We start from the raw sequence: 27892 nt of genomic DNA on the forward strand, positions 1-27892 counted from the left end.
ACCACTGAAATTTCAGTAGCTAGGAAAATTAAGCTAAAATACCTGTATCTGTTGATGCAATGGCTCTTTGCTGCCTCTGCTGATCAGATGTTTCCAAATTATTCAGGCTTTCAGGGAACAAATTATTCCAGATTGTTCAGGTTTTGGGGAACACAGGTTATAATCTGATCTTTGAAGCTTTAGCTCATTTCTAATTGGAACTGAAAAGAACCAAACACAAATCTCAGTTATAATGCTGCTTATACATGGAAACCCAGAAGGCAGAAGGGGAAAACATCAAATCTCAAACTCTGGGAAAGGCAAAAAAATTTATCCATAAAGGGTTAAGATAAAAGACCAAGTGGCCAAGTTCTCTGGAAAAAAAAAAATTAAATCATATGAACATTAGAGCCTATTTCCTGCAAGATAATAGAATTACAGAAATTATCATGAGGGCATGTGTCTGGGGATGTTGTGAGTGATATGGAAAACAAGATAAAAAGCTCTGTGCCAAGAGCAGCTGAGCTGAAGCCGGGCTGGTGCTCCTTCTCCCAGTGCTGCCTCCTAACACGGTGCCAAATGGGGTCATGGTTTATCCTTCCCTGATGGCAGGGAGTGAAGGACCTATTGGATGCAGCCTCCTATCCCACAGGGCTTTCCACTTATCATTTCCAAAAATGAGGGGGGAACCACACATTCTCTCCTCCCTTTTTTACAGACAGATCAGGGGTGTGCAACAACCACTGCACCCAAGAGCCTCCCATCACCTGGCCCTAAAAAGGGGGCTAAAAGGGCCACTGAAGTTAATCAGGAAGCTAGTGGGCACCTGGGGTGTAAACCAACTTGCAAATCATGAATTTATGATTGAACTTCAAACAACAATCCCCATTCTCCCCCCTCGCCTTCCCCCTGCATAGTAAGGTTTTACGGGATCAGGCTGGGATCCTGTGCTATTATTCCTCTTGCCAGATTTCATCTTTCTAATTCCTAAAAGCAGGAACAGTCCAAGAGAGTTATCCTCAAGAGCTTTGGTCAAGTTTGGTCACCAACTTAAACCCGTGGCCCTTGCTGGACCCTGCCTGCTATGGATATCACTCTGGACTTAAATCCTGAATAAGGTTTTAATGACTCTTGGGAACAGCACAAGTTTTTTTATACAGTCAGATATTTTTATACCCAGCACATGCACTTGCAAGATGAAACACAGGTGGGAAAAAACCCTTCAACATTAACAGCAGCACTGGAAATTCAGGTCCCACAATCTCAGTTCACTGCTAAATCAGGCATCCCTAATGTCAATAACCATCTCAGCACAATTCAATTATGAAGTTTTTGTTAATTAAATTTCTCCTAGTAGCTTCACATGAGCTTCTGATAAAGAAGGATCCTGCAGAGCAAGTGACTGGAAAAATCTCTTGCATTGTCAGTTTACCAGGTTTATCTGTGTACCAGTTTAAGGACCCTTGCCTATTATCCTCGCCAGAATTCTGCTCTGTGCCTACAGTAAAATGTTTTGTCTGCAATTTATTTGCTGTTTCCAACGCTCTGACAGCCTGGGCAGCTAGAGAGGGGGCAGCACAGCAAACCTAATGGGAGCTCACTGCGCAGAACGGTGCTCAGGGTCCTGCTGGCTGCTGCTTCCAGGCGTTTCACGCATCAGAGGAGCAGAGCTCTCTGTGTTTCCCATGCTCAGACAATCCTGGCAGCTAAGCTCATCCTCACCAGCCTCTGCCGACAGGCAGAAATTCAGAACAACATGGAGAGCACGCAGGCTCTCTTCCTCACTGCTGCCCTTTGCTTTCTCTGTCAAGGTGAGTGATCCTTAATTTGTTTATTTGTTGGTGGTGAAGGGGAGTTTAAGAGATTTAAGGGGGGAGGTTGAAGAGGCTGAAGGAGGTGGCTTTGGTACAGATTATTTTTAAGAAGTGCTGGGGCTCACTCCAAAGTAACAGATACACGTATAGAATTGTAGCACAGCTCTTTTTGATGTATAGTTTGTTGTTGGGATTTTTTAAAATTTCTTTTAAAGTAGTGAAGCAGTCCTGATTCAAGATGCCAAACAGGACACACACAGCCATTTTAACATTAAGAAGAGAAAGCACCTTACATGTGAAGGTGAGGTTTTACATATTGTGGAGAAGACCACAAGTGACAATATTAAACAGCTTTAAATACATGCTGCAAACAGTGCACCTTCTTTCTGCATGAGATATGGAAAGCACCCAAACATTTAAATTAAAAAAAAAAAAACAACAGCACATTAATGCATTTCTCTAGATACAGTGGATGCCAGATTTAATTGGAGCACTGGTAACATGTCAAAAGGCTGGCAGTGTGGATTGACTGTAATAGGGCATTGCTAAGATCCAGCTCTAAAATTATCTAAAATATTTGGGAGTATTTGTTCCATGAAAACTTGATCTGAGAGATGTACCAATAAACAATAAGGGCAAGGCTAGCAGTTAAAACAGTGTGACAGAAATACGTTAGGTTTTTAGTTAGCAAGCTGGCTTGAATTATTTCACTAAAATTGTCCTCCAGTTCACCAGGAGAAGGAAGGGGGTTAACTGAACAAATTTTCACATGAGGGGGACCCTCTTGTCTTAGGGAAAGAATCATAAACACATGCTCTGTGAAACACCACAGATCTGTCACCTGCAAATACTTCTGCCTCCCATCTCTTTACTGAAAAACAGGTGTCTGGCAAAAAAAAAAAAAAATCATCACAAATAGCTGTAGATTCATATTTGTGTTTCAAAGGAACTGCAGAGTATGCTCAACAGACATCAGAGCTGTGCTTTCGTCAAACTGGTACAGTGTCATCCATAAGAGACAGACCAGGCCTTTTTTTTCCTCAGTCGTAGTACTTGAGGATGTGTTGTCCAGAAGGCAGCCTATGAGAGAGTGCTTAAAAATAAAAAGCCATTGTCTTTTAAATAGTGTCCAGCTGCCAGGATGGTTATTGCCTAGCTAGCTCTGGGAGGAAAAACACCAGGTGAAATACAGGCTCTCACATCTCATCCCGGAACAGTTAAAGAGACCTTGTTGTTTAAGAATTTCAGAGTACAGCTTTTCTGTTGGCCACAAGGCACCGTGAACAGCAGTTATCAGTGGCAAAATTACAAATAAAAATTATTTAGAACAATAAATGGGCAATTAGCAAATTTATTTGAACGTGCTGAGAAGCCTTTGAATATAATGGTTAATCAACTTTTTTTTTTTTTCCGTATTTTAACCAGCAAGTCGTTATCATCACTGTAACCATGCACTGAAACCTGAGTTATCATCACTATGACTCAGGTTATAAAGCAGTACTCATTTCTTGGGAATCCTCCTATTCCAAACCACTCTCTACAAGCTGCCCTGGCTGTGGGGTTACTTTTCCTTCCCTCTGCTCCACACCCCTGCAGATTCAGGTGGTCTCTAGAACTAGGCCTGTGAGAGGAAAACGTTTCTGCACCTCCAGTTCTTCCTTAACTCCCTAAAACTATTTTTATAACTCATTTGCAGAGACACGTGTGACAAAACCTCTTGTCCTAGCACCGCCTTTCACTGTTTTTCTTCTCCCTGCCTAAGTGAATACCAGTCACAACACAGTACTACTCAATTTTGCGAGGCTTGGCCTTTCCCCGGGCATCCCGGGGATGCTGAGCAGCCAGCACGGGCAGGAGGGCTCCCCAAAGCCCGGCCGAGCCCCAGCTCGGGTGCTGCTGCCCCGCTCACCCCCCTGCCCTCCGCAGGCTGCGGCGGCTCCGAGGCTGAGCACCGGCTCTACGCGGCCCTCTTCGAGAGCTACAACCAGTTCGTCCGTCCCGTCAAGAACGTCTCGGACCCGGTCATCATCCAGTTCGAGGTCTCCATGTCCCAGCTGGTGAAGGTGGTGAGTACCTGCCCCGCCGGGCCGCCCGCGGGACACGGCGTGGCCGCCGCCTCTCCCGACACCGCTCTCTTTTCCAGGACGAAGTCAACCAGATCATGGAAACCAACCTGTGGCTGAAGCACGTAAGTCGAGCTCCTTCACAGCCCAAGGCGGCACCAACTCACCCCGGCCCTCACGGGAAGAACTGCCCGCCCGGTGAGGCGTCTGCGGGCTCCCGGCCCTCTGCTCTCAGAGCGAAGCCGCAGGTTCAGGAGGCTCCTGGGGCACAGGCACCCAGACACGCCCAGACACACACCCAGACACACCCACCCACACCCAGAAACAGACCCAGACACACACACACACACCGGTGCCCAGCGCTCCCCTCAGGGCCTCCCGACAGTGCGAACGGGAAAGCGGCGCCTCCCCGGGCCGCTGCTGCCACCTGGCGGCGCGGACAGGGACAGGCGGACAGGGAGACAGGCGGACAGGGGGACAGGCGGACAGGGGGACAGGCGGACAGGGGGACAGGGGGACAGGGGGACAGGGGGACAGGGGGGCAGGGGGGCAGGGGGGCAGGGGGGCAGGGGGGCAGGGGGGCAGGGGGGCAGGGGGACAGGGGGACAGGGGGACAGGGGGACAGGGGGGCAGGGGGGCAGGGGGGCAGGGGGGCAGGGGGACAGGGGGACAGGGGGACAGGGGGACAGGCGGACAGGGGGACAGGCGGACAGGCGGACAGGCGGACAGGCGGACAGGCGGACAGCCATCCGCACAGGCACCCGGCCCCGCACAGACCGCCCCCGTCCCGTCCCCCCGCACCTCACTGCGGGCCTAGCAGGGGGTGCAGCCCAGATTTTGCTGCGCAGGGGAAAGCACCTCAGCACGGGGGTCCCCACAGTGTCACATGCTGCTGCTTAGCTCCCCGAAAATAAGAACAAATCAAAAAATGTTGACATCGCCTAAAAGACTCTTTATGGGCTAAAAATGCAATTACTTGCTGGTGGAGTAATTATTATTTGGCTTAATAACCAACCAAATTGCTGGCTTCAGCTCCACATTCAGCTTTGTGAAATGGGCTCTTGAGGTGCCCTAAAGGACAGGGCTGTGGCTGCAGGAGCAGTGACCCCCTGCAGCTCTATCCCATCCACACCTTCACACCATGCTCCCAAACATAACCCAAATCCCCCTATGAATTTTTCACCAGTAGTTTGAGACCAAACTTCCTATTCAAGTCCTACACTCTAGCAAGTGAGTTCCTCAGTCCCTCTTTTAGCTTGTTTGTTACTGAGTAGACATTCCTGGGACAGAAAATCAGACACATCAAAGCCCTATGGAGACTCACAATCACCACGTTTGTTAGGGAAACACCTCATCACTATAGGATCCAAAATAAAACAACCCTAGCAGTGATATGACAGCAATTGGTTTGAGCCTAGTCCAACGAATTTCAATTTCTTCACAAACCTAACAGACTCATTTATTCCCTAAATAGATCTGGAATGATTACAAGCTTCGGTGGAATCCAGCGGACTATGGAGGTGCTGAATTCATCCGAGTACCATCTGGCCAGATATGGAAGCCAGATATTGTTTTATATAACAAGTAAGACTCTTGCATAATTATCTTCTTTGCTCAGGAAGAAGGGGGTGATGTCACTACTTAAAAAAAATCAGCAGCAGTTCACTGAATGTGCTGAAAAGGTTTCTCCCTGTTGTGCACTCATCTCTGTGCCATCCACATCAGCATCATTGGGCAGGAGCCAGCACCTGCCCTGGAGCTGCAAGTGGACAGACCAGAGAGAACTTTGCTTTTCTCCCTCACAAGGCACCACTTGTACAGTAATTTTTATCCCTCTCTGCAAGGAAGTTGGCAAGAAATTTCGTTAGACTGCATAGTTCTTGTCTGCAAGTCAAACTTTTAGCTGAAAAAAAGCTGCAAATTCTAGTTTCTTAGCTATTAAACTCATAATCTGACAACTTCTACAATAATAGTGTTGATATATAAAAGCCACAGGCAAAGTTTACTTTGGATGTCAGTTGAGACTGGGAGAAGTGCTCCAGTGGATCCCTCTGCCATGGAGGAAAGCAGTTCTCAGTGAATGAACTTAGCTAGACAGATCCAAACCTTAGGTTTATGGAACAGCAGGGATGATGCTCTGCTTCTAACCAAGGCCTTAAAAATTTACCTTTTTAGTTTTTCATATAAACAACTGAAATCATCACATGGAATTTTTTATGATCCCTGGGATCAGGACAGCAATATGGGACTTAAAAAAGCCCTCACCAAACACACCCCTCACACAAAGATGCACCCTAATCCCTCTTTCCATAGTTACTACCTGCACTGCCCACAGAAGAGATGGAAATACCAGTACTGGAGGTATCCTCTGATCAGCCCCTGGGTTCTGTTGAGCTTGATCTAGAACAGAATAAAACAAAACAGTTCTGTTTGAAGGGACCTACAATAAACCTCTAGACAGACTGCAATTTGCCATCTCCTAGTTGCTGCTTTGAATATTGATTGCACTGAGCCTCCTTGTAAGGGGGGGGTACTTCCTTTCAGTCCTCCATGGTAAATTTACATAGCTGCTTATTTAAGCTTAACTGTAAGTGCTGACAGATGAAAGAGTTAATGTATATGATCTGAATGTCTGAAACTACCCAGAGTAGTTGCATTCTAATTTTTATTATTTATATTTACTCCACAGTGCAGTTGGAGATTTCCAGGTTGATGACAAGACAAAGGCCCTATTAAAATACACCGGTGATGTGACCTGGATACCTCCAGCTATATTTAAAAGCTCCTGTAAAATAGATGTCACCTACTTCCCATTTGACTACCAGAACTGCACCATGAAGTTTGGCTCCTGGTCTTACGACAAAGCCAAAATAGATTTAGTTTTAATTGGCTCTACAATGAACCTGAAAGATTACTGGGAGAGTGGAGAGTGGGCTATTATTAAAGCTCCTGGGTATAAACATGACATCAAATACAACTGCTGTGAAGAGATCTATCCAGACATCACATATTCTCTTTACATCAGGCGTTTGCCTTTATTTTACACTATCAACATGATCATTCCATGTCTGCTGATTTCTTTTCTGACTGTCTTAGTTTTCTATTTGCCCTCAGACTGTGGTGAGAAAGTAACACTCTGCATATCAGTCCTTCTCTCTTTAACAGTGTTCCTTCTTGTTATCACAGAAACCATACCCTCTACTTCCCTGGTGATTCCACTTATTGGGGAATACCTCCTGTTCACCATGATATTTGTAACTCTATCCATTGTCATCACAGTATTTGTGCTTAATGTGCACTACAGAACACCCAAGACACACACCATGCCCGGGTGGGTGAGAACCATTTTCTTGAACTTACTTCCCAGGATCATGTTTATGACAAGGCCTGCCAGTGATGAAGAGAATAACCAGAAGCCAAAACCATTTTTCACTTCTGAGTTTTCAAACTTAAATTGCTTCAACAGTTCTGAAACCAAATGCTGCAAAGATGGCTTTCTCTGTCAAGATACGGCATGCAGCTGTTGTCAGTATCAACGAATCAAGTTCTCTGATTTCAGTGGCAATCTCACAAGAAGTTCAAGCTCTGACTCTGTAGATCCTCTGTTTCCCTTTTCAGTTCTGTCACCAGAAATGAGAGATGCTATTGAAAGTGTTAAATACATTGCAGAGAATATGAAAATGCAGAACGAAGCCAAAGAGGTAAGAACATATCAGTATTACTCAAACTGCAGAAACCACGTGCCATTAGTCTATTTTGTAAGAAAGAGATTTAATAAATAAATAAGTATCCCACAAACAAACAAAAAATAAAAGGAATAAAGGATGGACCATTCATACAAGCAAATTACTCAACCTGTATTATAAATAGGTGCAATTCTGAATGGTGATAATTTTGGGGAGCAACTTTATAGACAACACCCATACTGAATGAAGCATGCTAAAGTAATCAGAGCTAGGAAAACATACTCAAGTATCTACCCTACAAGATTCAGAGTGAGGATTCTCCAAGTCATGATCTGAATAGTGGGATTTGCTGACTTCAGGGCCTTTAGAATGTTCCTCTCTCAACCTTCCTCCTTGTTACCATCAGTAACAAGGTAAGAATGAACATCCTTCACAGTGCTGATGACTCTTATTCTGCTGCTGATGGAAAATGCTGTAGCTAAATGAGACAACTGCAGCAAGATGGGGACCATCATCTTTCTGAAAACTGCATCTTGATGCAATAAACAAAAACAACAAAGTTTTCTTTTTATCATGTTTCTCAAGCATACTAACAGCAGTAGCCACACCACTACAATCATCACTGCATTTCAATCCTCTGCAGCACAGAACTTCAAGTTAGAGCAAAATTATTTTCTTTATGCTGAAACCAGAACTGTAGGACTAATTGGTATAGAAAACAAAGCTGGTTTGGGTTGTTTGTCTTCACAAAAAAGTTTTAACCTAAGAAGTGCAAAATTTCTTTTTTGCGTCATTCATTTCTTAGCCTTTCTGCAGAAAAATGAAGTAAAAATTTAAACTGTAATCTCAAGAGTAACAAAAATTCTCACCTGGTGTGGTTACTATTAATATATATAACATTGCTTATACAAAAATACTTGTATAATTCTCACAGAAGAAAAAAAATTAGAAAAGCTCTGTGCTTTGAAAACTCTGCACAGGAAATGAATTTTACCTCATGCATGAGAACTATTAAATTTCTGTACAGTATAAGAAACATACCAAATAATTATACACCAATTAACCCATATCTTTTTACATACTGCCTAAAGACAAGTAAGAGCAGCACGGTTCAGTAAAGTTTTTTGAACAAATCCTATAGCCTAAGAGTGTAAAGCTTTTCACTTTTAATTTTTGGCATGCAGAAGAGAAGCTGCATCTCATGAAGTCCAGTGTCTTTTTGTATTTGAAACAGCAGCTTTTGGCATGTTCACATAAAGCTTCTTCACAGTTAATTCATTTTTCAAAGAACAAAGAGATAATTAAATTGTGCATATATATCAAAGAAATCTACATATGGAAAGACTGTGCTCCCTATATACAGTGATACTGATTTCTAACACAACTTATTCATCTAATAAACATCCTACTTACTATTGAATTTATTTTTCAGATTCAGGATGACTGGAAATACGTTGCCATGGTAATCGATCGTATTTTTCTCTGGGTTTTCATCCTGGTGTGTATTCTAGGAACAGCAGGATTGTTCTTACAACCTTTGATGGCTGGAGATGAAATGTGAAGTTGTGAAATCCAATAAAACTTCTGCCAACCAACTGTGCACCCAACCCCAGCACCTGATGTCTCTTCTATGTATAATAAGGATGTCTCTTGGCCTCAGCTTTCCTTGGCCTCAACTTTCCTTGGCCAAGAAGGCTTTCTTAAAAAAGTGAAAATGTTAAAAAATAAAAATTAAAACCTTTATGAAAGCTAATCTCAAAGTAATATAAGATATGCCTGACAGCTACTTTTTGCAACAACTGGAGAAGATTCAGGTAGTACATTAAACTTTATGGGGATGGTTTAAGATGAGATTGATAAAGAAAATGAAAATTAAAGATGTGTTGAATATTTTCAGCTGCCAGATTTGTTTCCATGAGTCAGGTGCCAAGTGTCTTCAGACTCTGAGAGCATCTTCTGAGAATAAATTCATACCCAGCTCAATGAATGCCCTTGTGAGGATCAATCAGCTTAGGAAGCATGGATACCATGTTGCTACAATGCAGAGATTGCCACCTGGTGCATAAACTGACTCAGGCAGTGATGGAAAGGATCAGGGACAGATTTCTTACAAAAAGAAAACAAGCAGGCAAGTAAGAGATGATGGAAATAAAGTAGCCATAAAGTAAACCCCCATATTTCAATGTATGAGAAGACTGTCTCAAAAAAACCCTGTTCAAAACTGTTTCAAAGTGTGTGCAGGTAAAATACACACTAAGATGCAGTCTGCAGGGATTTAAAGGATCAAAATACTTCGATAGCACAGTTTGGATACAGAGGCATCCTGCTATAGTGCAGTGTTTTTGGATGAGGAAAGGCAGGGAGGTACAAAATAGTCCTGGAAAGTATGATAAAATAGCTTCTTAGGCATTTTTTTTTTTGTTCTTCTTTTTTTTGTTGTTGTTTTGTAATCAGTAAATACAGATCATCTAAGAGCATGAAAAAAAATGCAACAAAACACTGTAATGAGAAAATATTTTCTAAAAATACGAATTCTCAGTACCAAACTGGAAACTTGGAAATACTGTGTATTAAGTGATGTAACATTTATGAGAATAAAGAGAATCAAGCTGTTGAAAATTGTGCTTTTTTTGGTTTATTTTGATGAAGTGACAAAAAGGAAGCAATTAGCTACAGGTCAACACATTCAGAAACAAGTTACATAAGTAAAGGTCCATGCTCCTGACTCTATAAAATTATATTGTTCCAGACACAGCTGATGATAAGGTGATGAGCCCAAAAATTCTAATGTCAGCTACCTTATCTGTGTTTATCATGATCAGATTGTCTAAGTGACTAAAAGAAATTCATGCATTTCCCAAAACTATGAGTTACTGGTCTAAGGAACTGGGACTCCATTGGCCAATATGCTGCCAATCAACTTATGATATAATGAGGCATTCTACAGACTTCATTTAACTGGGAGAAAAAGATGGGCTGGGGAGTTAAAAATCAATCAATCAATCAATCTATTTATCCATCCAACCGAGCCTAAACCACAAGACTAAGCTATAGTTTTACTGACTTTTCCTTCTGTTCAGACAAGAATGAACTTCAGTAATTCAAAGCCAAGGAAGATTATACAAAGAACTTTTGCAGTTGAAGATGAAGTAAGGTATCTGAAGTATTTCTGTAACTTCCACAGAGAGAAAAAACAGGAGGAATTGTTTAATCTCAGTAATATTGAGAAAATGAAAATTATTATATTACTAGATTAAATCATATCATCTTTGCAAATTTACCTTTAAAATTAATTATGATTTGGAACACAGAAAATATCTATATCCAGTGCCTTATATAATTGCAAAACTCAAGGATAAGAATGACTCCCTTCACAATCAAGATTATTTACATAAAAATTGGTATTAAAAAAAAAAAAAGTTGGGGGTTGTGTGTGACATCATTTTTCTGCCTGTGAGACTTACAAAGCTAAACAAAACCACGAGTGTTCAACAGGTAAAAAAAATTTTAAATAAAACTGAATGTTCTGATCCATTCCAATACTTGTGCTACTTGGGAACTCATTTAATTGTCTTGGCCTTCTTTGCCTAATTGATACACAGATATTGTTATACATGTATCCTGCAGGCATTTTAAGGCTTACTGTATTAAATGTTCATGACAATTAACAAGGTCTTAAATTTAGCAGTAAATTCCACTGATAATTTAGAGAGGGAAAGTATAGCCAAATCACTTTATTATAGCCAAATAATTTTATTATGATTTTGCATTTACTTTGTAGATACTTTATACTTCTGTAACACATTCAAGAGAACTGATAAAGTTCTCCTTTGCATACTACAGTAAATTGAAATAAGCAACTCCACTGTGTAAATATCTGCAGATATTTAGTACTCAACGTAACAATTTATATACTAATTTAATAACTGCACTACAGTGATCGTTTTCCAACTTTTAAAATCTATTTTGCAGTAGATGTCAGTGTATGCTTTTCTAACATGCAAGTGCTTGAGAAGATCTTTCTAATTCTGATCTGGTTTAGAAGTAACTCAATGACTGTTAAGAAGCAAATTGACTTCTACATGTGCTAGGGATGCCATGCTTTAACATAAATACAATTTTCTGGGTTTGGCTTTTTTTGCTCTATCAGAAACATGCCAAAAAAGAATGTGTATGGAAATAGAGCTACTGCAAATCTCCTTAAGGCCATATTAGCAGGAGATAGATCCAAAAACCTTCTATCCATTTGTACTGCCTATATGCGTAGGAACTACTATACTTGCCCATTTATGAATAACAGGAATGAATAACAAAAGTGATCCAATTATTGAAACCAGAAGAAAGGTCCATAAGAACATTCGATCAAGCACCTGAGCAATAAATTTCCAGTCTTCAACAACCTAAAAAACAAAGAACAGATGAGTTGTTCAGAATGTGGGCAGGTGAAGATACAGTACCAAACCCTGCAATTCTGTATCACTTTACATCACACTTTTTTCCCAATCAGGTCCATCTGGAAAGCCCCTTCAATAACTTTTTATAATTACATTACAAGGTAGAACAGGGCAAAACTACAAACTTGTGAACTATAGAGACCAATAATAGATTTTTAATGCAGACACTGACCCTGAAAAGCCTTTGACATGCTCAACTGCAAAGATGAACACAGTACAGAATTTTCTAACATATTGCAGGACCTAAGACTCATGCCACAGCCTCATCACAAAGGGAAATTTCCAGGCAGAAGATAGAAGCAAAACTTGTAGAAAACAACCCCCAGACAATCAAAATTAAAAAGGAAAATTCATAGTAGACAGCAGCTTTTCTGTTACATACAAAATCTGAAAGCTGTGGAGTAAATGCTGCACAGAATTACAGGCTAGGGAGAATACTTATAGGACTTGCAAGATTATTTTCCTTCCTGATTGGATTATTCATATCTATACACAGGTTTTCAAGTATAGCAGACAGAACTGTGCAAGCTAACCAAAACCCTGCCAAAGACTTGTCTCTGATTTGAACTGGAGCTCTCCATATTTCCTAACCCTACTGCTTCCTAAGAGGTAAGGCTACAACAGCACTAATTCTGATCAACTTTTTCAATTCAAGCTTTAATTCTCTGGAGCCCAAATAATAAAATATAAGTGAGTCCCCAGCCAGCTGTATCTTCATCTCTAAGGTTTAGAGTCACAACCACATTACACCTAAAACTAAAATACTTATCACCTGTAGTCACTCACAGTCAAATACAGTAAAATCAGTGAGTGAAAGAATATCAACCCTTAATTTACAGGAAATTAGGTGTTTAATAGCAAACTATTCTAGAGTTATTAGATGTTGTTTTAACAGTACAGTAGATATATTTGTTCAGAATCTAGGCTAGATCCCTGGTGATAATGTCACTCGAGTCCTGAGGAGCTACATTAGAGGCATCAGCTTACTCCCAGGCTGGCATCTGAGAACATTTAGCAACCAGCAGCTCTGGAAGACAGACAGTTCTGTATAAATTCTGTATAAATAAAATCTCAGGCCTTGCCATCAGAAAACTGAGCAGTATCTTGAGACCATGCAACAAATTCCTGTATGTCCAGACTAGCCTGAAAATAGCATCTAAGTCTCTGATGATCCAATGGTGTTTGTTTAAAAAGCACAAAAAGGAAACATATTCATAATGCTCTTACCAAAATGGTGTAAATATCCATTAATGACAGCTCAGAGTGCAAATGTACAGACTGAAAAGCCTTTCACATCTTTTAATATAACTTACAGATACATAATAAGAAAGTTAGAAGAGAACATTCAAGAAGTCATCTAATCCCTATCTGATCTCAGCATAAAATGACCAGTGTGGTTGCAGCTTGTTTTTAAACTAATATAAGTTAGGACCTTAAATACTGTTTTTATCTGGAATTGAAAACTGCAAAGTAAGGCTTAGCAATATTTATTCTGAAATGCTAGGCAGATGCATTCTTTAGCTAGCATTCAGATCCAACATGAAAATGAAAGATACCTACTTGTCTCATTACAATAACATGCAGCAACACCACAGGGAACAGTTACAATACATGCTCTTGTAACTGACAACTATCTCCGAAATACATTATTAACAACACTAACTTAAGTCTAGAAAAAAGCAAAACACTTAAAAAAACCCAAGGACTGTACAGTATCAGCCCCAATGCCTGTAAGAATTCTCAGTATTGTACCATACTTCTACTTCTTTCCAGCAGAAATAATTAATAATAACAGCTACCAGTGAAGGACAAGCACTGGAAATCCCATAGCACAAATTTAATCTGCACCTGACACCACACCATGACTCTGGTTCCTGATTTCCAGTTTGAGCAGCTCAGTGTAATACAGCCACCACATACACCACACCACACCCACACCCACCTCACCCACACCTCACCCACACCTCACCCACACCTCACCCACACCTCACCCACACCTCACCCACACCTCACCCACACCTCACCCACACCTCACCCACACCTCACCCACACCTCACCCACCTCACGAACTTCGTTCTCCTTCCTAACGTGCTGGGTGATGTATCGGATGGAATCCAGAGCTGCTTCCAGTGTGTTCCTAGATGATTCTGGTCCATTGGCATTTCTTGTTTCCTCCTTCTGTGGAAAGTATCTGTCTACATGACTTCTCATGCAAAGCAGCTTGGGAAGTTTGTGAAGAAATATCTTGCGAACCCAGGGTGCCATAGCATTGTGTGTGGACGAGGAGCGGTGATGGATGTTGATAGCAAAGACAGTTATCACAATGGACAATGTCACAAATATCATAGTAAACACCAGGTACTCTCCTATAAGTGGGATAACTTTAGATGATGATGGAATAATCTCTTCGATAACAAGAAGAAAAACAGTCAGAGAAACCAGTACTGAAGTGCAGAGGGAAATTTTTTCACCTTCATTTGAAGGAAGATAGAAGACAAGGACAGTTAGAAAGGAAAGCCCAATGCAAGGAATAATGAGAAACAAGGTGTAAAAAAGTGGCAAACGTCTAATTATAAATGAATAGGTGACAAAAGGATACCAGCAGCAGCCATCAGTCCTATTTCCTTTGCTCCCTGTTGCAGTCACTATTTCCCATTCTCCGTTATCAAAAAAGTCTCTCTTGTCTACATCATAATCTTCAAGAATGATATCAACTTGGGAGCCATCATAGGTCCAGGAACCAAATTTCATCGAGCAGTTTTGGAGGTCAAAGGGGAAGAAGGTTACATCAATAGTACAAGAGCTTTTGTAGTTTGCTGGTGGAGTCCAAGCAATGGTGCCATCGTATTTTACCACAGTTTTTGTAGATGTTCCCTCAAAACGTCCATCTGCACTGAAAGCAGAGACAGATGCATGCTGTAACAGTGGAAGGTGTGTGGTTTTAAACTACAAAATATGGGGGTTTTATTGTCATTTCTTTTCCCCTCTCCCTCTTCACAGCCCAGATTTCCTACTATATTGTTATTCAATTTGTTTTTTTTTAAACTTTTTTTGAAAGCTGAATCTCACACAGCTTTGGAAGAGTGAAGAGTATTTCCAAGTCATTAAAAGATCTGGTTCAAATGACATGCAAAGGACTGTAAAACCCTGACCTCTCAACAGCATGACCAAGCTCTGGTGTTTAACACAGCATAAATACTTTGCAATTTGGCCAAAACATAGGAAAAAAAAAAAAAAAGGTCTTGAAATGGGCAAAATAATATTTAGGTGTATGACCAAACTTGAGTCTACAACCACTGCCACAGCCTTTTTTCCTGACTCAACAACTCATGAGCTGCAGAAACATTGTATATGCATCTCAGTTAAGCAGGAAGATTAATTCAAATGTTACTGCTTCTAAGAGCTGTTCCTTCTCAAAAAAAACCCAACAGTATGAATTAGCTGCATCCCTCCCAACATACTATACCATTATTTTTTACCCAACACTCAGTAAGACAATTTTCTAATTAAAAAGAGTTAAAACAAAGTGAAAATAAACTTTTCAAATAGACTAGAAATTCCACACAGAAACAAATAAAAAATATTGAAGCACTGAACATGGCAATAAAATCTGTTTGCATCCAGGGGCGAATTCTTCCACACATTCTCAGCTCTAGTAAATGGACATGATCTGTCCAACCAGCCTCCTAGAAGCAGCATGGACAGTTAGAAAGTAAACATATTTTATACAAAAGAATTAAAACCTTACTTGTCATACAGCACAATATCTGGAATCCAAATAGAATCTGATGGGACCCGAATAGATGTTATTCCAGCATAGTCTTCAGGATTCCACCTTAATTTTACATCCACCCATTCCTGTGAATATGCAAAATGTAAAATATCATTGTTAATGTGAAGTTGTTCTAAGCAGGACAAGACTGGATGAAAACAGATTTTAAAAGCTATTAAAAAAACCAACTGGCTTCTAAAATTTGTATACAACAGGAAATTTGCTGAGCAGACATCTCTTTACTTCATCCAGTAACTGTTTCCTGTTTCAAGAGCCACTTGACAGTACTTCTGTACAGAACGTAAAGCATTAAAAACCTTTTTCAGAGAACATGCTCATAAGAAAGAACCTTTATAAAGTGTAGACAATTAAATTTGGAAAAAAAGCTTCTTCTGAATGAATACCAATGACTTTGGAAGCTGATCAGAAGGCATTAAAACATTTTGTTCATTAAAAAAATCATGCTATAACTCCCACAAGACAGTTGTTCCTAGCAACACTAAAAATAACACCATTAAAAGCATAGTAGAGCTTTAGTAATTTTATACTTGAACTACAAGCTCAAGAGATAATAATGCAAGTTACTACAAATTCACCACCACAGAGAATTTTAAAAGCATATGCAGGTCAGTTCTTATTTATTTGAAGTGGTTCAACTGCAACAAGTTCTGTAGCAACTATTAAGAGGGCACAAAGTGTTAGCATGAGCACACTGCCCTCTGAGAGTTGCTGCGTAGTCTCAAAGATCTCCTGAAAATAAACATTTGGCCTGAAATAACAGTTAATGGAGATAAGGGAATGGAAAGCAACAGGAAAAATTTTAAAAAAACCCAAATATCTTGATATAGTTTTTGAAAGAATACTCATGTACCAAAGCAGTAATTGTAAGGTTGAATACATGCACTTTGGTACATTATATGCCAAGTTGATTTCTTTCAATTAGGTAATTTACTTTTTTGGTTTTAGTTTTATAACAATTAATCCTTTAAAGCATTTCCAGAGACAACTGCAGAAAACTTAACACACCAGTTTAATTAAACCAGTCTTTCAATTCTGATGTGCAGTTATGAAGCTTCACAACTTTTTGGTCAATTTTACACATACCTGTTTCAACCAGACATTTGTTGTCATCAATTGATTTTTCTCATCCTGTAACAATAAAGCATATTTTATGAAAAAAATCTGCACAATACATTAACTAGTAACTAGTTATTTAACCATGTAACTATACAGTAACTAGTTGCTATAACTCACAGCTACTTATTACAAAATTTAAAATAGAAAGATGGTTGTAAAAAGATTCCAGCAACTGATAAGTATGTTTCCATGAGAACTTCTAAAGCATGGAGATCTTTTAAAAGCATATGATCTTTGATTCTTTAACTGCTGAAAGTGGTATTTTCCCCCTTCTGCATCCCTCTCCTCTCTTACATTTTTTTATGACTATATTTTATGCAGTCTTACTGTTTTTCTGTGGAAACATAAACAGCCACTGTGGAAGAAAAACTTACCTTATAGCTATAAACAGCTTATTTAATTTAAAATGAATATGCTGAAGAGAACAACATGGGGGAAAGAAAACCTGTTGACCTCTTTTATATCCCAGGTTATGCCATAAGATAACCTTCATTACTATGGAAGTGACACACTTGAAGACTTAAAGATTTTTTTGCTGCTTAAGGGAAAGAAGTACTTCAAAGTGTTTCTAAATCTTACAGAAATGAGACTGATAAATTTTAAAAATGTGGTTTTAACACTGAATAAATAAATAAAAACATAATTCCCCATCCTTAGGGATTTCACCCACATTTTTTTTTCTGAAAACTCTACTAAACATAAGAGCCATCTTTGCAATCACTTCTCCATACCCCCACCAACAATGCATTTTTATTCTGCTGAGAATGATTCAAGAGGTTTAACCTACTGTGTTTGAGCTAAAATAGGCCCATATGATACTATGTTCCAAAATTTTCATAACTAGGGCAAAAATTACACAAACTTATTTAGTGTACATACCACATCTACAAGCTGAGAGATTGCAAGACCAAACTTTATTTTGATTGTGTCATTCAAGTGTTCCACTGGACGAACCCATCTTTGGTAGTCTTCAAACAGATGTTTAAACAAACGATCTTCACTTTTAGCAATAAAAGAAGGTTCTGATACACCTATATGTAAAAAAGTACTTCATTAATATTGATTTAAACCAACAGTGTATATCTGCATTCCTGTGTCCAAAGAGCTACAGCTATTTTTTTGCAAAGTTGAATTTTTCATCTTACCCTTTTCTCTGGAAAAATGGCCAAGGTCTTAGAAGAATTTCATAAAATTAGGTGGTATTCTTAGCATCTCCATACCACCACCTCACTTTTAAAATCTGTGACCCAAGAACATCAAGATAAATCCAGTAGTAATAAAGGCAAAATGCACTTATATCATTTACCTCGTGCCATGCAATTATGGAAACCCTCTACAATGGAAAACTTAGCTAGAAATGGACTAAAGTTCTATCTAAAACAAAGTGGGACTTAAACCTACATCCACACTATAGGAGTCTTTAGCATATTGCAGAACTTGTGCTACAGTTGGAAACATCAGTCTCTTCATGTTTCATACATTATTTCTTCTCACGTTTGGTCATATTTGTGAGGTTTAAACTTTGCAGTACCTATAGGGCACTTCTTCCCCACACTCTTGTATCTTAAACACAGGTGCCAATCTCCTTACCAGTCTGTCCTCTACCTATTCCAGTGTCACAATAACTGGATAGCACTTTTCTAGTTAGGTAATAGTATAAACTCAGTTACTTGACCATAGTTTTCAAGGAGTTCTATTTAAGCATCTGCACTAATTGATAACCTAGAACAGCCAAAAATCTTTGGGTAGCTTACAAAGAAGTGAACACTAAGTGTTGTCTTGTGTCTCCTGACAGAATGGAATAAAGATGCAAAGAAGCTTTAGGGAGAAAAAAAAAAAAAGAAAGAAAAAAAAATTTTTGTAGATGCAGAAACTGCAGGCAGAGAGCAGCCCAGGCTTCAAAAGAGATTTTTAAGTTGTTCTAAGGTACCTCATGGAGCAACAGCTGTCCTTTATCTTTGGGAAGACACAAAGAGATTTTTTACCAACTCATTGGTTAGTGGTCTTACTGAAACATATCAGTAGAATATCTGCCACTCATAAAAGGCAAAGTTTAAGGATTCTCCATAATAAGAACCTATGCAAAAATTTATATACCCTAAATAACAAGAGGTGGAGAAACATGGGGAAGATAAGAGAGAGATAGAGGAGGAAAAAAAGTCAAGATCTAGCTAAGTAACCTGAGTAACAACAGCTTTCCAAGGCAGTGTGAAAGACCTGGAGGAGGCCACCACCTCAAGAAGCAGCACAAGCTACATTCATCACCTTGAAGGGAATGAGTTCACAAGGGTCTCCAATTCACAGACAGAAGTCTGAGCAAGCACCAAAAACCATAAATATATGCTCTAGACAAAGATTTTTACTATTCACTGAGGAGATTTAAATGGACCAACTAATTCTGAAAAAAGACCTAAAAATTATTATAATCAGTGTAAAGGACAGAATAAATGTAAGAAAGATGTTCACAACCATCTCTTTTTAATGCAGATTTAAAATATTATACCATTACATAAGTGTAGGGCATGACCTCTCTAGAAATTATGTGCTCACTAACAGCATCCATCTAAAAAAAGATCTATCAGAAACAGAAAAGCACCAGAGAATGGCATAAACAGATTAAAACCAGAGACAGTCATCCATACAAGGAGAGATTTACAAGATTAACATTATTTTGTTTCAAGAGGAGTTGAATCTAGTGAATGTAACAGAAGTAGAAGACATAGTAGTGAATGACACATGCACAAAAAACAATTAATGTATTGAACCTTTCTCTTAAAAGGTAAAAGAAACAAAAATATCAATTAAAAGCTATACAAACAATTTCAATTTGAAGTTCATTACTTTACCCATTCAGTGAGTCAGAGAGTATTAGACACTGAAGAAGAATATAATTTGATAATAGCCCAGGACTACTAAATTGTCAGGTTTGTCAGGCAGCACGAGACTTGCAGAGGGTATCAGTTCTCATTTCACCATGACTTGCAAAAGCTACCTCAGAATTTTATCAACAGTTTGCTGGCTTGCATTTGTTGCAGCATGGTTCTTGCTGAAGGCCAAATCAGCATTTGGATTTTAAGACAGTTCACCTTCTGTTTCAAAACAAATCCCATTTCATTCATTCACAAACACAGCACTCTACTGCTCTGTGAGATGAATTATCTGTGCATGTTCTCCAATTTAATATCTTTCCACTTCAGGATTGTTGATGTGATGGTTGTGTAATAGCAAAGAAATGATCAGCAGCTTGTGCTGGAGCTCTGAGCATACCTCAGACAGACACATGGAAACAGATGGGATGCAAGAATTGCTGCCAAAAGAGAGTCAGCAAGGTACACGCATGCAAGGTACCTTCACAGTTATTAGTTAAATATATTTATTTTTATGGATACCTTAGGTTCAGTCTATCCCCATTAGTTAAGGATTTTTTCTCATGTGTAACTGTACGTAGATTTGTCACCTTGCTTTTTACAGACATCCAAAAAAATACTTCCTGAAGACATGACCTACTCTATTTCTGTATCCATATTTCCCAAGTTATGAATGGGTTTGTGTGTATTTCAGCCTAATGTTTCATAAATACTTGATTTTTGTATTAGCATTAATTACATTTCCCTTTTACAGTTACAACTCTCAACTGAATTTTCTGTACAATTTGAGCATGACTGTGCAGCTGGGTATTCTCTCCCCACTAATTGACCTTGAGGCAACGCAGAGGCAAAGTTGCACTTTCACCATTTCTGTGTTTCTGTAAGACGACCTCCTGTACAGCAATACAGCATCCTCAGGGTACATGCTGTTTCCAGTGTCTTCCCTGATATGCTAAGTGGGGATGTGTCCCTTTACCACTTCTGTATACTTAAAAGATTTTTTTTCAAAGCATTTTACACTCAGAGCTAGAGTTTACTCACTGATTTATTACAATGACCATATTTACTAGCAATATGGTTCAACCAATTTTTTCGACCACAGAAATACCCACACTTCTTCATATTTCTAGTTTATTCTGCTTATCAATAAGATGGGCTGTACTAAAAAAGACAGCCTATACAAAGGAGAACTCCATGAGGAGTCTGGAGATGGTAATAAGATATCGAGTAATCAAAAACAAGAACACTCCTACTTTCCCAGATTCTATTTAATAGGACCATACATACATAGTCTGAATGCATTTAATTTCTCTTTTCCCTGTATCTGCATGCTTTTAAGATTATAATACAGGGTGCAGTTCTAAGTTACCTGTTGTCATTAAATCCAACAACAAAAAAAAAATTTGACAAACTGGTGGCAAGCAGAAAAAAGGTAGAGAAGAGAGGACAAGAGATGAAAATACAGTCAATGGCTTAAGGCAGCAGACTTGGTATGCTGGTTAGAGAAAAGCAGAAAGAGGTTAAAACCTAAAACTAGCAAGATTAGCAAACAAACAAGCCAGAGCACAAGTCTCATAGTGAATCAGATGGCAAGAGATTATGGAAGCACTCACTCTGCTACTAGCTCACTGTACTAAAAAAAAATGTAGATTTGTAGCACTTCAGGAGCAATTCTAAGTATGCCTGGTTTCGTGTGCCTTTATTTTGCTGAGATCAGGTTAACTTCTGCAGTCTTAATCAAAGGTAGGCTCTACATATGGTTTAGTGCTAAATCCCAAAAGCAATGTTTACTTTATAATTCACACCTGAAACTCTTCTCTGCTCATCCCCTTTCACTGTGATTTCATGTTCAGCAAAAAAAGCTAATCACATGAGATAGTGTTGGATGGCTGAAATATTAATCCTACAAAAAGGAGAGAAACATTTATGCACAAAGCAGACTAATTAATCAGGTTTTTTAACCTCTGAAGCAGGTGGAGCATACTTTCGACAAGACAGCAAGCAGAAATTCTAATTGAACACTTGATGTCAGAGACAAGTGCATTTAAAAATCCAGTTCTGCAATTTCTCCCTCTAGACATTTAACAAACTTCAATAGAAGTACTCTAGAAGACCCATTTGTAAAGGAGGAGGAAGCGTTACAGGGGTCTCAGGCTCATTAATAGCATGGCAGAATGTGTATGTGTCTGTTCATTTTGTTGTTGTTTCTCAAGTCAAAATTTCACAAGTGCTGCTGATGGCAGGGTTGTTAAATGCTTCAGACAAACTACAAAAATGTTATTCTTTTGTAAAAAGCTGTCCTTTTCCATTGCTTCTCACTATGGCATTAAGGAACAAAATTTCTTTGCATCTTAATGTGCTCTAGGAGCAGTATTCCTTTTACAAGAGCATGGGCATGGTGTTGCAGCTATACCTAGTATTTTTTCATAAATTTGTTTTCAAACAGGAGAACACCAGAGTCTGTGTTCCTCAAAAAACCAGACTTTCTTTTAACTCTATTCCTCAGCACTTCCTTAGATAAAGCATCTAAGAACCACACTGGGATTGCAGGTATAACACTGGTTCTTATTCTCTAAACAATGTAGTTCTAAGCATTTTCTAATTGATATAATCGAGGGCTAATCATTTCACAAATTTAACTACTACAAACTACAATACAACTAAGAGTTTACCTACAAACCAGGAAGCAATACTAACACATACACTACACCTGCCTTCAGTACACTACTGTATTTACTATGATGACACAGACTTTTTTTTTTAAAGCAATACATTTTACATAATTTATAGCAAAGGGAGCACATAGGAGTCTAGAAGTGCAATGGAAATGGTAAATCTTACTCTAAAAATTGTTCTGTGATCATTTTCAGAAAAAAAAAAAAAGTTTTCCATCTTTCCTACAAACTAACTTATTCCACAGTGAGCATCCTTGCTTTTTCTCCTTTAAGTTCATGAATATTCCCAAATCCAATCTATTCTCATCACAACATTATAGTAGCTGGTTACAACTCCAACTGTATTTATACTGCAGCAGACAAGGAAAAGCAGAACAATATCACATCCAATATTAACTACACAGCTTTCTAAGCTTCCCTTTACATTTTAAATATCTTGCTTAATCTTCAGCAAGCAGAAAAGGTAAGTGAAGTTTAAAGTACAAAATGAAGTTTAAAGTATAAAATGGAAGTTATATTTCTGTATTAATGCCTCCCTTCCTTTGAAAGGATCCTGAGTCATACTTTCTGCATGGCCTTCCATTATTTTGCCTTCTTTTCCTTCTATATCTTAGAAACTGCCAAAATCCAATCATCAGTGAAATGATTAGTTAACAGCATTTAGAAAGATCAAACTCGTCTTTACTAGAATGTCTGTAAGTCAAAGCAGCATTACTGACACCATTTACAATTCACTAAACAAAAGTCAGAAAAGCCAGCTATTACTTCCTACAAGTTTTTTTTTTCTCCCCTGTATAAAAATAATTCAAAACCTATCACTACAGTTACAAGCATGGAAAAGATGGCTATTCTGGACCATTTCTTCTTGGTGTTTTTTATTTTTTTCTTTGCAAATTTGTTTTATTTAGAGGTTGTCTTGGGATTTTAAAGGTTGAGAGCACAAAAGTGACAGCCTTGTATTCCTATCACTATGTATGCATACATGTCTGGTAGCTGCAGGAACCCTTAGGATTTTTCATTTACCCCAAGGCTGTCAAGTTATTGGGAAGATTTCTGCCTTCTCTCTTACCCAGCACATCAGTCTCCTGCCAACCAGTAGCAAAATAAAACAACATATTGTGGAAGTGAAACTATCAAGGATTTTGAGCTGCAATGCTGCTTAGCACTTAATCAATGTGAACAGAGGTACAAGAACTGCACATAGAAAGCAGGGAAGGTGTTTCCTACACTCAAGTCAGATTTAAAAGATTAAAGTTTCTGGACTGATAATTGAAAGTAGAATTAAACTATCCCCTAGCAGCTTAGCATCAAGGGGTAATTACAGACTATTTTCATGAATGCATTTACAAGTACACCAGACTGTACTGCCATGTAGTTTGTAGCTAATCAAGAAATACATCCTATCAACTACAGATTGATGGTCAGTCTTTAGATCGAGACCTAATTGCAGAATTAACCACTCCTTTCTGAATATCTGTGCAGTGATTCCACTGTAAATGCCCACAACCCACCCAAGAGCTTCCTGAACTCTGCAGTGAAGCTCCTGCCAGCAGTTTTTTCCTGATTAAGAGCCACCTACAGTGGTAGGGTTAGGGGGTCTGTTGCATGGCACAGCATTTTCTTGTTACTTCATTGACACTAATGTTCTCCACACAGCTTTCAGCTGACAGTACTGTGGTCCTTCTCCCTGCCCCAACAGCCAGGGCATGTGAAATTGCTGCCTCATGTCAGTCTGCCTCAGGCTCAAAATGCTGGTCATTTAAGCCAGGAGAACTTTTTTTCTTTAACAAATCCAGGATTTGGTAATCTCTCTTTGTATCATTTAACACTGCATCGTTTTACTGACTGCTGACCTGCCAGTAAGGACTGGAAAGACAGCACTGAGGAATATAGAACACAAGCAGCAAAAAGCATGTATGCAAGTGTGGATAGTACAGGGAACAAGAGAAAGAACAAGTATGTTGAATCTTAAAAACAGAACTACTTATTTATATAGATTTTGATGGCATACATCATGGAACTAAACAGAAATCCACAGTTTATGCAAGTAAGTCACAGGCCACGGGCTTCTTGCAAGTTGCCAGTGCAGCTCTGGTTGCTGCAGAAGTTGTGCACCGGGGTTACCTTCTGCCATGGCTGCATTTTGCTTATGCAGCTCAATTTCAGTCTCAGGTACACTGCAATACAGTGCACAGAGAAACTGGATACTCTCCTTAGAAATAAGATACTCTGCTCAAAAACAGATGCAGGAGGTTTCAGAACATGTACTGTCATACAAAAAAATCAGGTTTCTGAAAAGTGGGAAACAATGCAAGTACTTTCTATCCACAGCTCCTTCTACAAAGCAGCACAGACATTGCTCTGTAAATCAATGCTCATATTTGTCTCCCTAAGAATCCCAAAAGACAGCATAAAATATTGTCAGAGAAAAATCAGAAGAAACCCCTACGTGCAGGGAGATTTGTTGCTTCCTGCTGGGCAGGGAGGAGGATCCTATCTGCTAAACTGAGTGGAAAACGTTTGGGTGTGTGACCTCCCAAAGGAACACGACCCCAGTGCAACATGGCACAACACTGCTACGGGTGGTTCTTAACCTCGATTCAGCTCCTGCATTTCAGTCTCACCTGTTTAAAAATCAGAGCAAGGAGCAAAAGTTAGAATCTGACTGTATCTTAAATCAGCACATATTTTGTCTTCTCGAATCAAAGTTATGCAGGATAAAGGGTTAGTTCATCCCTGGACTTCTAACTAAAGGAAACACAGAATTAATTTTCAAGCCCTCACAGTATAATGAAAACTAAGTGACATACATAATTCACTTCTATTCATTAAAATTATTACCACATGTAAAGTAGTACCTCTAGAATAATTTAACTGTGTGTACAAGATACTCTGATTTCGGTTATTTTTCTTCGCCTTATATTTTAATAAGAAGGTGAAAAATATCACAGCTACCTATTAATAGCGAATTTCATTTTATTTTAGAGGAAACAAATTGTGAAAAGAAATTTTATCCTCACTATGTATGAACGGTTCTCAATGAAGTCAACACTGCTGGCTTGTGACAAAAGGCAAAATCTGGTTTAACATGAACGCAAGCAAATCCATACCCTCATATATACCTTGTCATGTAACATAACAGTTTCACATAGTAATATCTTCTGCTATGATGAAAACCACTACTTTTCCAAATACTGATACCAAGATAGTATTTTCACTCACAGTTAGCAATAACAGACGGAGGTTTTGCATGTCTAATTAAAACTGAGACATTAATACCATTTCCTCTGCCTAAATCATACTTAAAACATTTTTTCAATTTTTAATTAATCTCCTTTCTGCTTGCAAAACTGCAAAACATAGGAATGTACCTATAAATTATGTAAAAGCGTTGTTCTGAAATAACTACTGCTAAAAAATTCTTGGCAAAGAGCACTGATTTCACTCCTTTAATCTTTGTGTAATTTCATAAACACTTTAACTTCACATGCTATTTTTCATCCTTCAACTCCGAAAGATACATCCTGATTGAATTACGAGACTGACTCTTTTTAAGTCAAAGAAATAACACATGACAAAAGCAAAATGAATTTTGCTAGAAATTCTTCAGGACTTTTTTCTGTGCTGCCAGATCCATCTGCGATACCACAATTATTAAAATATATCCTGTAAATTTCCCTCTGTACCAGCTGCAAATTTACAACTGTTCTTCGCCTCAGTAAGGGAACCGAGCAAGAACTGAAAGCCATGACACTTCAAACCTTCAAAGAACTATAAATTAATTTAAAACGCGGGGCACCTGGCAGCACGCAAGGCTGAGATGCATCTGAACAGTCTTAGTGTGGCAAAGGGATTTTTTCCCCGCTTGCCTGAAAGGGGCAGCTCTGGGGAACCTCTTTGACCGTGGTCTCCGTAGCTCACCTTAGTTTGTTCAAAACCGATCCAAGTCCCGCAATCCCCACCTCAGAACACCGCAACGACGGCCGGAACCCCGCTTCACCTCGCAGTCAGCCTTTTTTAAGCCTCGTCTCAGCAAAAGTTGATGGCGTGGAAAGAGAGGCTGCCCCAACCCCGGCCGTCTTCCCCACACACACCGAAATCTGCCTCGTTTTACCTCACGGAACGCGCTCTCCTCCAGCCCGCTCTCCCGCCGCTGCCAGCCGAGGGAGCGGCGGCCCCGCAGAGCCCGGGGCTCCGGTACCACCTCTCTCTGCCCCCGGCGGAGAATTAGCCCCGCATAACAGCAGGTTCACGCGAAAGCCGGGTTCGAGGGGGCTCGCAAGTCGCTGCCGACCATGCCCTCCCCTCCGACATCCTTCCCTCCTTCTCCCGCGACCCCGGCAGAGCACCCCGCCCGCCCTCACCCACACGGGGCCGTCCTGAGGGGCCTTACCCGCCTGAGGGGAGCGGGCGGCCGGGCCGGCTGCAGGCTGGCTGAGAACGTGGGGGAAGAAGCAGGTGAAGAGGAGCAAGGGGCGGCCACAACACACCCAGGCTCCGCGCTCGGCCATGGCTGGGACTGGGACCCCCCCCGCTGCCTCAGAGCCCCGCAGCGGGAACGGGGGCGGCGGGAACGGGGGCAGCTGCCGGGGCGCCGCGGGTAACGGTCAGCGCTGGCCCCGCCCCGCCGGGAGCCGTCAGGGGGCGCGAGAGGAGCGCGCGCGCCGGGAGCCGTTAGAGCGGGCGGAGCGGGGCGGGGGCGCCCCTGAGGTGGCCCCGAGGTAGCCCTGAGGTGGCCTTGAAGTGGCCCCGAGGTGGCCCTGAGGTGGCCTTGAAGTGGCCCCGAGGTGGCCCTGATGTGCCCCTGAGGTAGCTCTGTGGTGGCCCTGATGTGCTCCTGAGGTGGCCCTGAGCTCGGCGGCAGGGGCCGGCGGACACCCGAGCTGCCCGGCTTCAGGGGGGCAACCCCGATCGCCTCCCCTCGGGCGTCCAGAAGTTCTCCCGGAGGAAAGGAGGGAGAGGTCCCGGAGAGCAGGGGCTGAGGGGCTGCCCCTCACGCACCGCCCCGCGGCTCCTCATGTCCCGCAGAGGCTCCCGCGGAGGCACCGGAGCTGACGGGCAGCGGAGTCCCGGGGCCTGGCCCGGAGCCCTGTTCACCCCGACCGGGCCGCGGCAGCTGCCGTAGAAACCTTCAGAAACCCACCCGGCTCCACATCTGCTTCTTTTAAACCATGTTGGAAGTTTAAGTAATTCTTAGTGAAAATTAAAATATTAAATTAACTGGTTTTAAAATCCCTCATGAAGCGGTAAGGTTTATTTTCCGAAGCTTCTAAATCAATGTTTTGGAACTTTTAATCAAAAAAAAGATAAATTGATGCAAGTTGAAAAGGCCTAGGATGTTTCTATCTTTATACATATACATATTTATACATTAAAATATATACTGAATGCTCTGCACAAAACCCTACTTTTTTCTCTATCAGATAAATAAAAAGCTGTTACAAA

The 27892-nt window shown here is 40.3% G+C and overlaps 2 protein-coding genes and 1 long non-coding RNA gene across 6 annotated transcripts; 1 reads left to right on the plus strand and 2 right to left on the minus strand.

Moving 5' to 3' along the window:
* On the minus strand, window positions 1–8234 carry LOC139801007 (uncharacterized). The gene is made up of 4 exons (XR_011728038.1): window positions 7943–8234; window positions 7217–7476; window positions 6177–6256; window positions 1–200 (listed from the first exon to the last, which is right to left on the minus strand). It is a non-coding gene; the product is annotated as an uncharacterized lncRNA (long non-coding RNA).
* CHRNA3 (cholinergic receptor nicotinic alpha 3 subunit) lies at window positions 1379–10161 on the plus strand. The gene is made up of 6 exons (XM_071754648.1): window positions 1379–1790; window positions 3720–3859; window positions 3937–3981; window positions 5331–5440; window positions 6546–7557; window positions 8975–10161. The coding sequence occupies exons 1-6, from the start codon at window positions 1736–1738 to the stop codon at window positions 9101–9103; spliced, it is 1491 nt and encodes a 496-aa protein (XP_071610749.1). The 5' UTR covers window positions 1379–1735; the 3' UTR covers window positions 9104–10161.
* On the minus strand, window positions 10153–27000 carry CHRNA5 (cholinergic receptor nicotinic alpha 5 subunit). 4 transcript variants are annotated; one of them, XM_071754649.1, is made up of 6 exons: window positions 26841–27000; window positions 17785–17936; window positions 16873–16917; window positions 15745–15854; window positions 14058–14889; window positions 10153–11942 (listed from the first exon to the last, which is right to left on the minus strand). In XM_071754649.1, exons 1-6 carry the CDS (start codon window positions 26956–26958, stop codon window positions 11781–11783), a joined length of 1419 nt encoding a protein of 472 aa, XP_071610750.1. In that variant the 5' UTR covers window positions 26959–27000; the 3' UTR covers window positions 10153–11780. The 4 variants fall into 4 exon arrangements, with proteins under 4 accessions (XP_071610750.1, XP_071610752.1, XP_071610751.1 ...); XM_071754651.1 differs by lacking the exon at window positions 26841–27000 and adding an exon at window positions 26562–26691; XM_071754650.1 differs by lacking the exon at window positions 26841–27000 and adding an exon at window positions 24897–25035.
* Between the last annotated feature and the right edge of the window lie 892 nt (window positions 27001–27892).

This window comes from Heliangelus exortis, chromosome 11 (assembly GCF_036169615.1).
Source record: "Heliangelus exortis chromosome 11, bHelExo1.hap1, whole genome shotgun sequence".
NCBI lineage: Eukaryota > Metazoa > Chordata > Aves > Apodiformes > Trochilidae > Heliangelus > Heliangelus exortis.

What these genes read in the sequence shown, in the direction of transcription:
- CHRNA5 (XM_071754649.1), bottom strand. Translation starts at nt 26,958, where the DNA reads ATGGCCGAGCGCGGAGCCTGGGTGTGTTGTGGCCGCCCCTTGCTCCTC. An exon ending in TCTCTCAGCTTGTAGATGTG is followed by an intron (nt 16,918 to 17,784) that starts GTATGTACACTA and finishes TTATTGTTACAG; the next exon opens with GATGAGAAAAATCAATTGAT. An exon ending in GATATTGTGCTGTATGACAA is followed by an intron (nt 14,890 to 15,744) that starts GTAAGGTTTTAA and finishes CTCTGCTTTCAG; the next exon opens with TGCAGATGGACGTTTTGAGG.
- CHRNA3 (XM_071754648.1), top strand. Translation starts at nt 1,736, where the DNA reads ATGGAGAGCACGCAGGCTCTCTTCCTCACTGCTGCCCTTTGCTTTCTC. An exon ending in TGTCCCAGCTGGTGAAGGTG is followed by an intron (nt 3,860 to 3,936) that starts GTGAGTACCTGC and finishes TCTCTTTTCCAG; the next exon opens with GACGAAGTCAACCAGATCAT. An exon ending in CCAACCTGTGGCTGAAGCAC is followed by an intron (nt 3,982 to 5,330) that starts GTAAGTCGAGCT and finishes TTCCCTAAATAG; the next exon opens with ATCTGGAATGATTACAAGCT.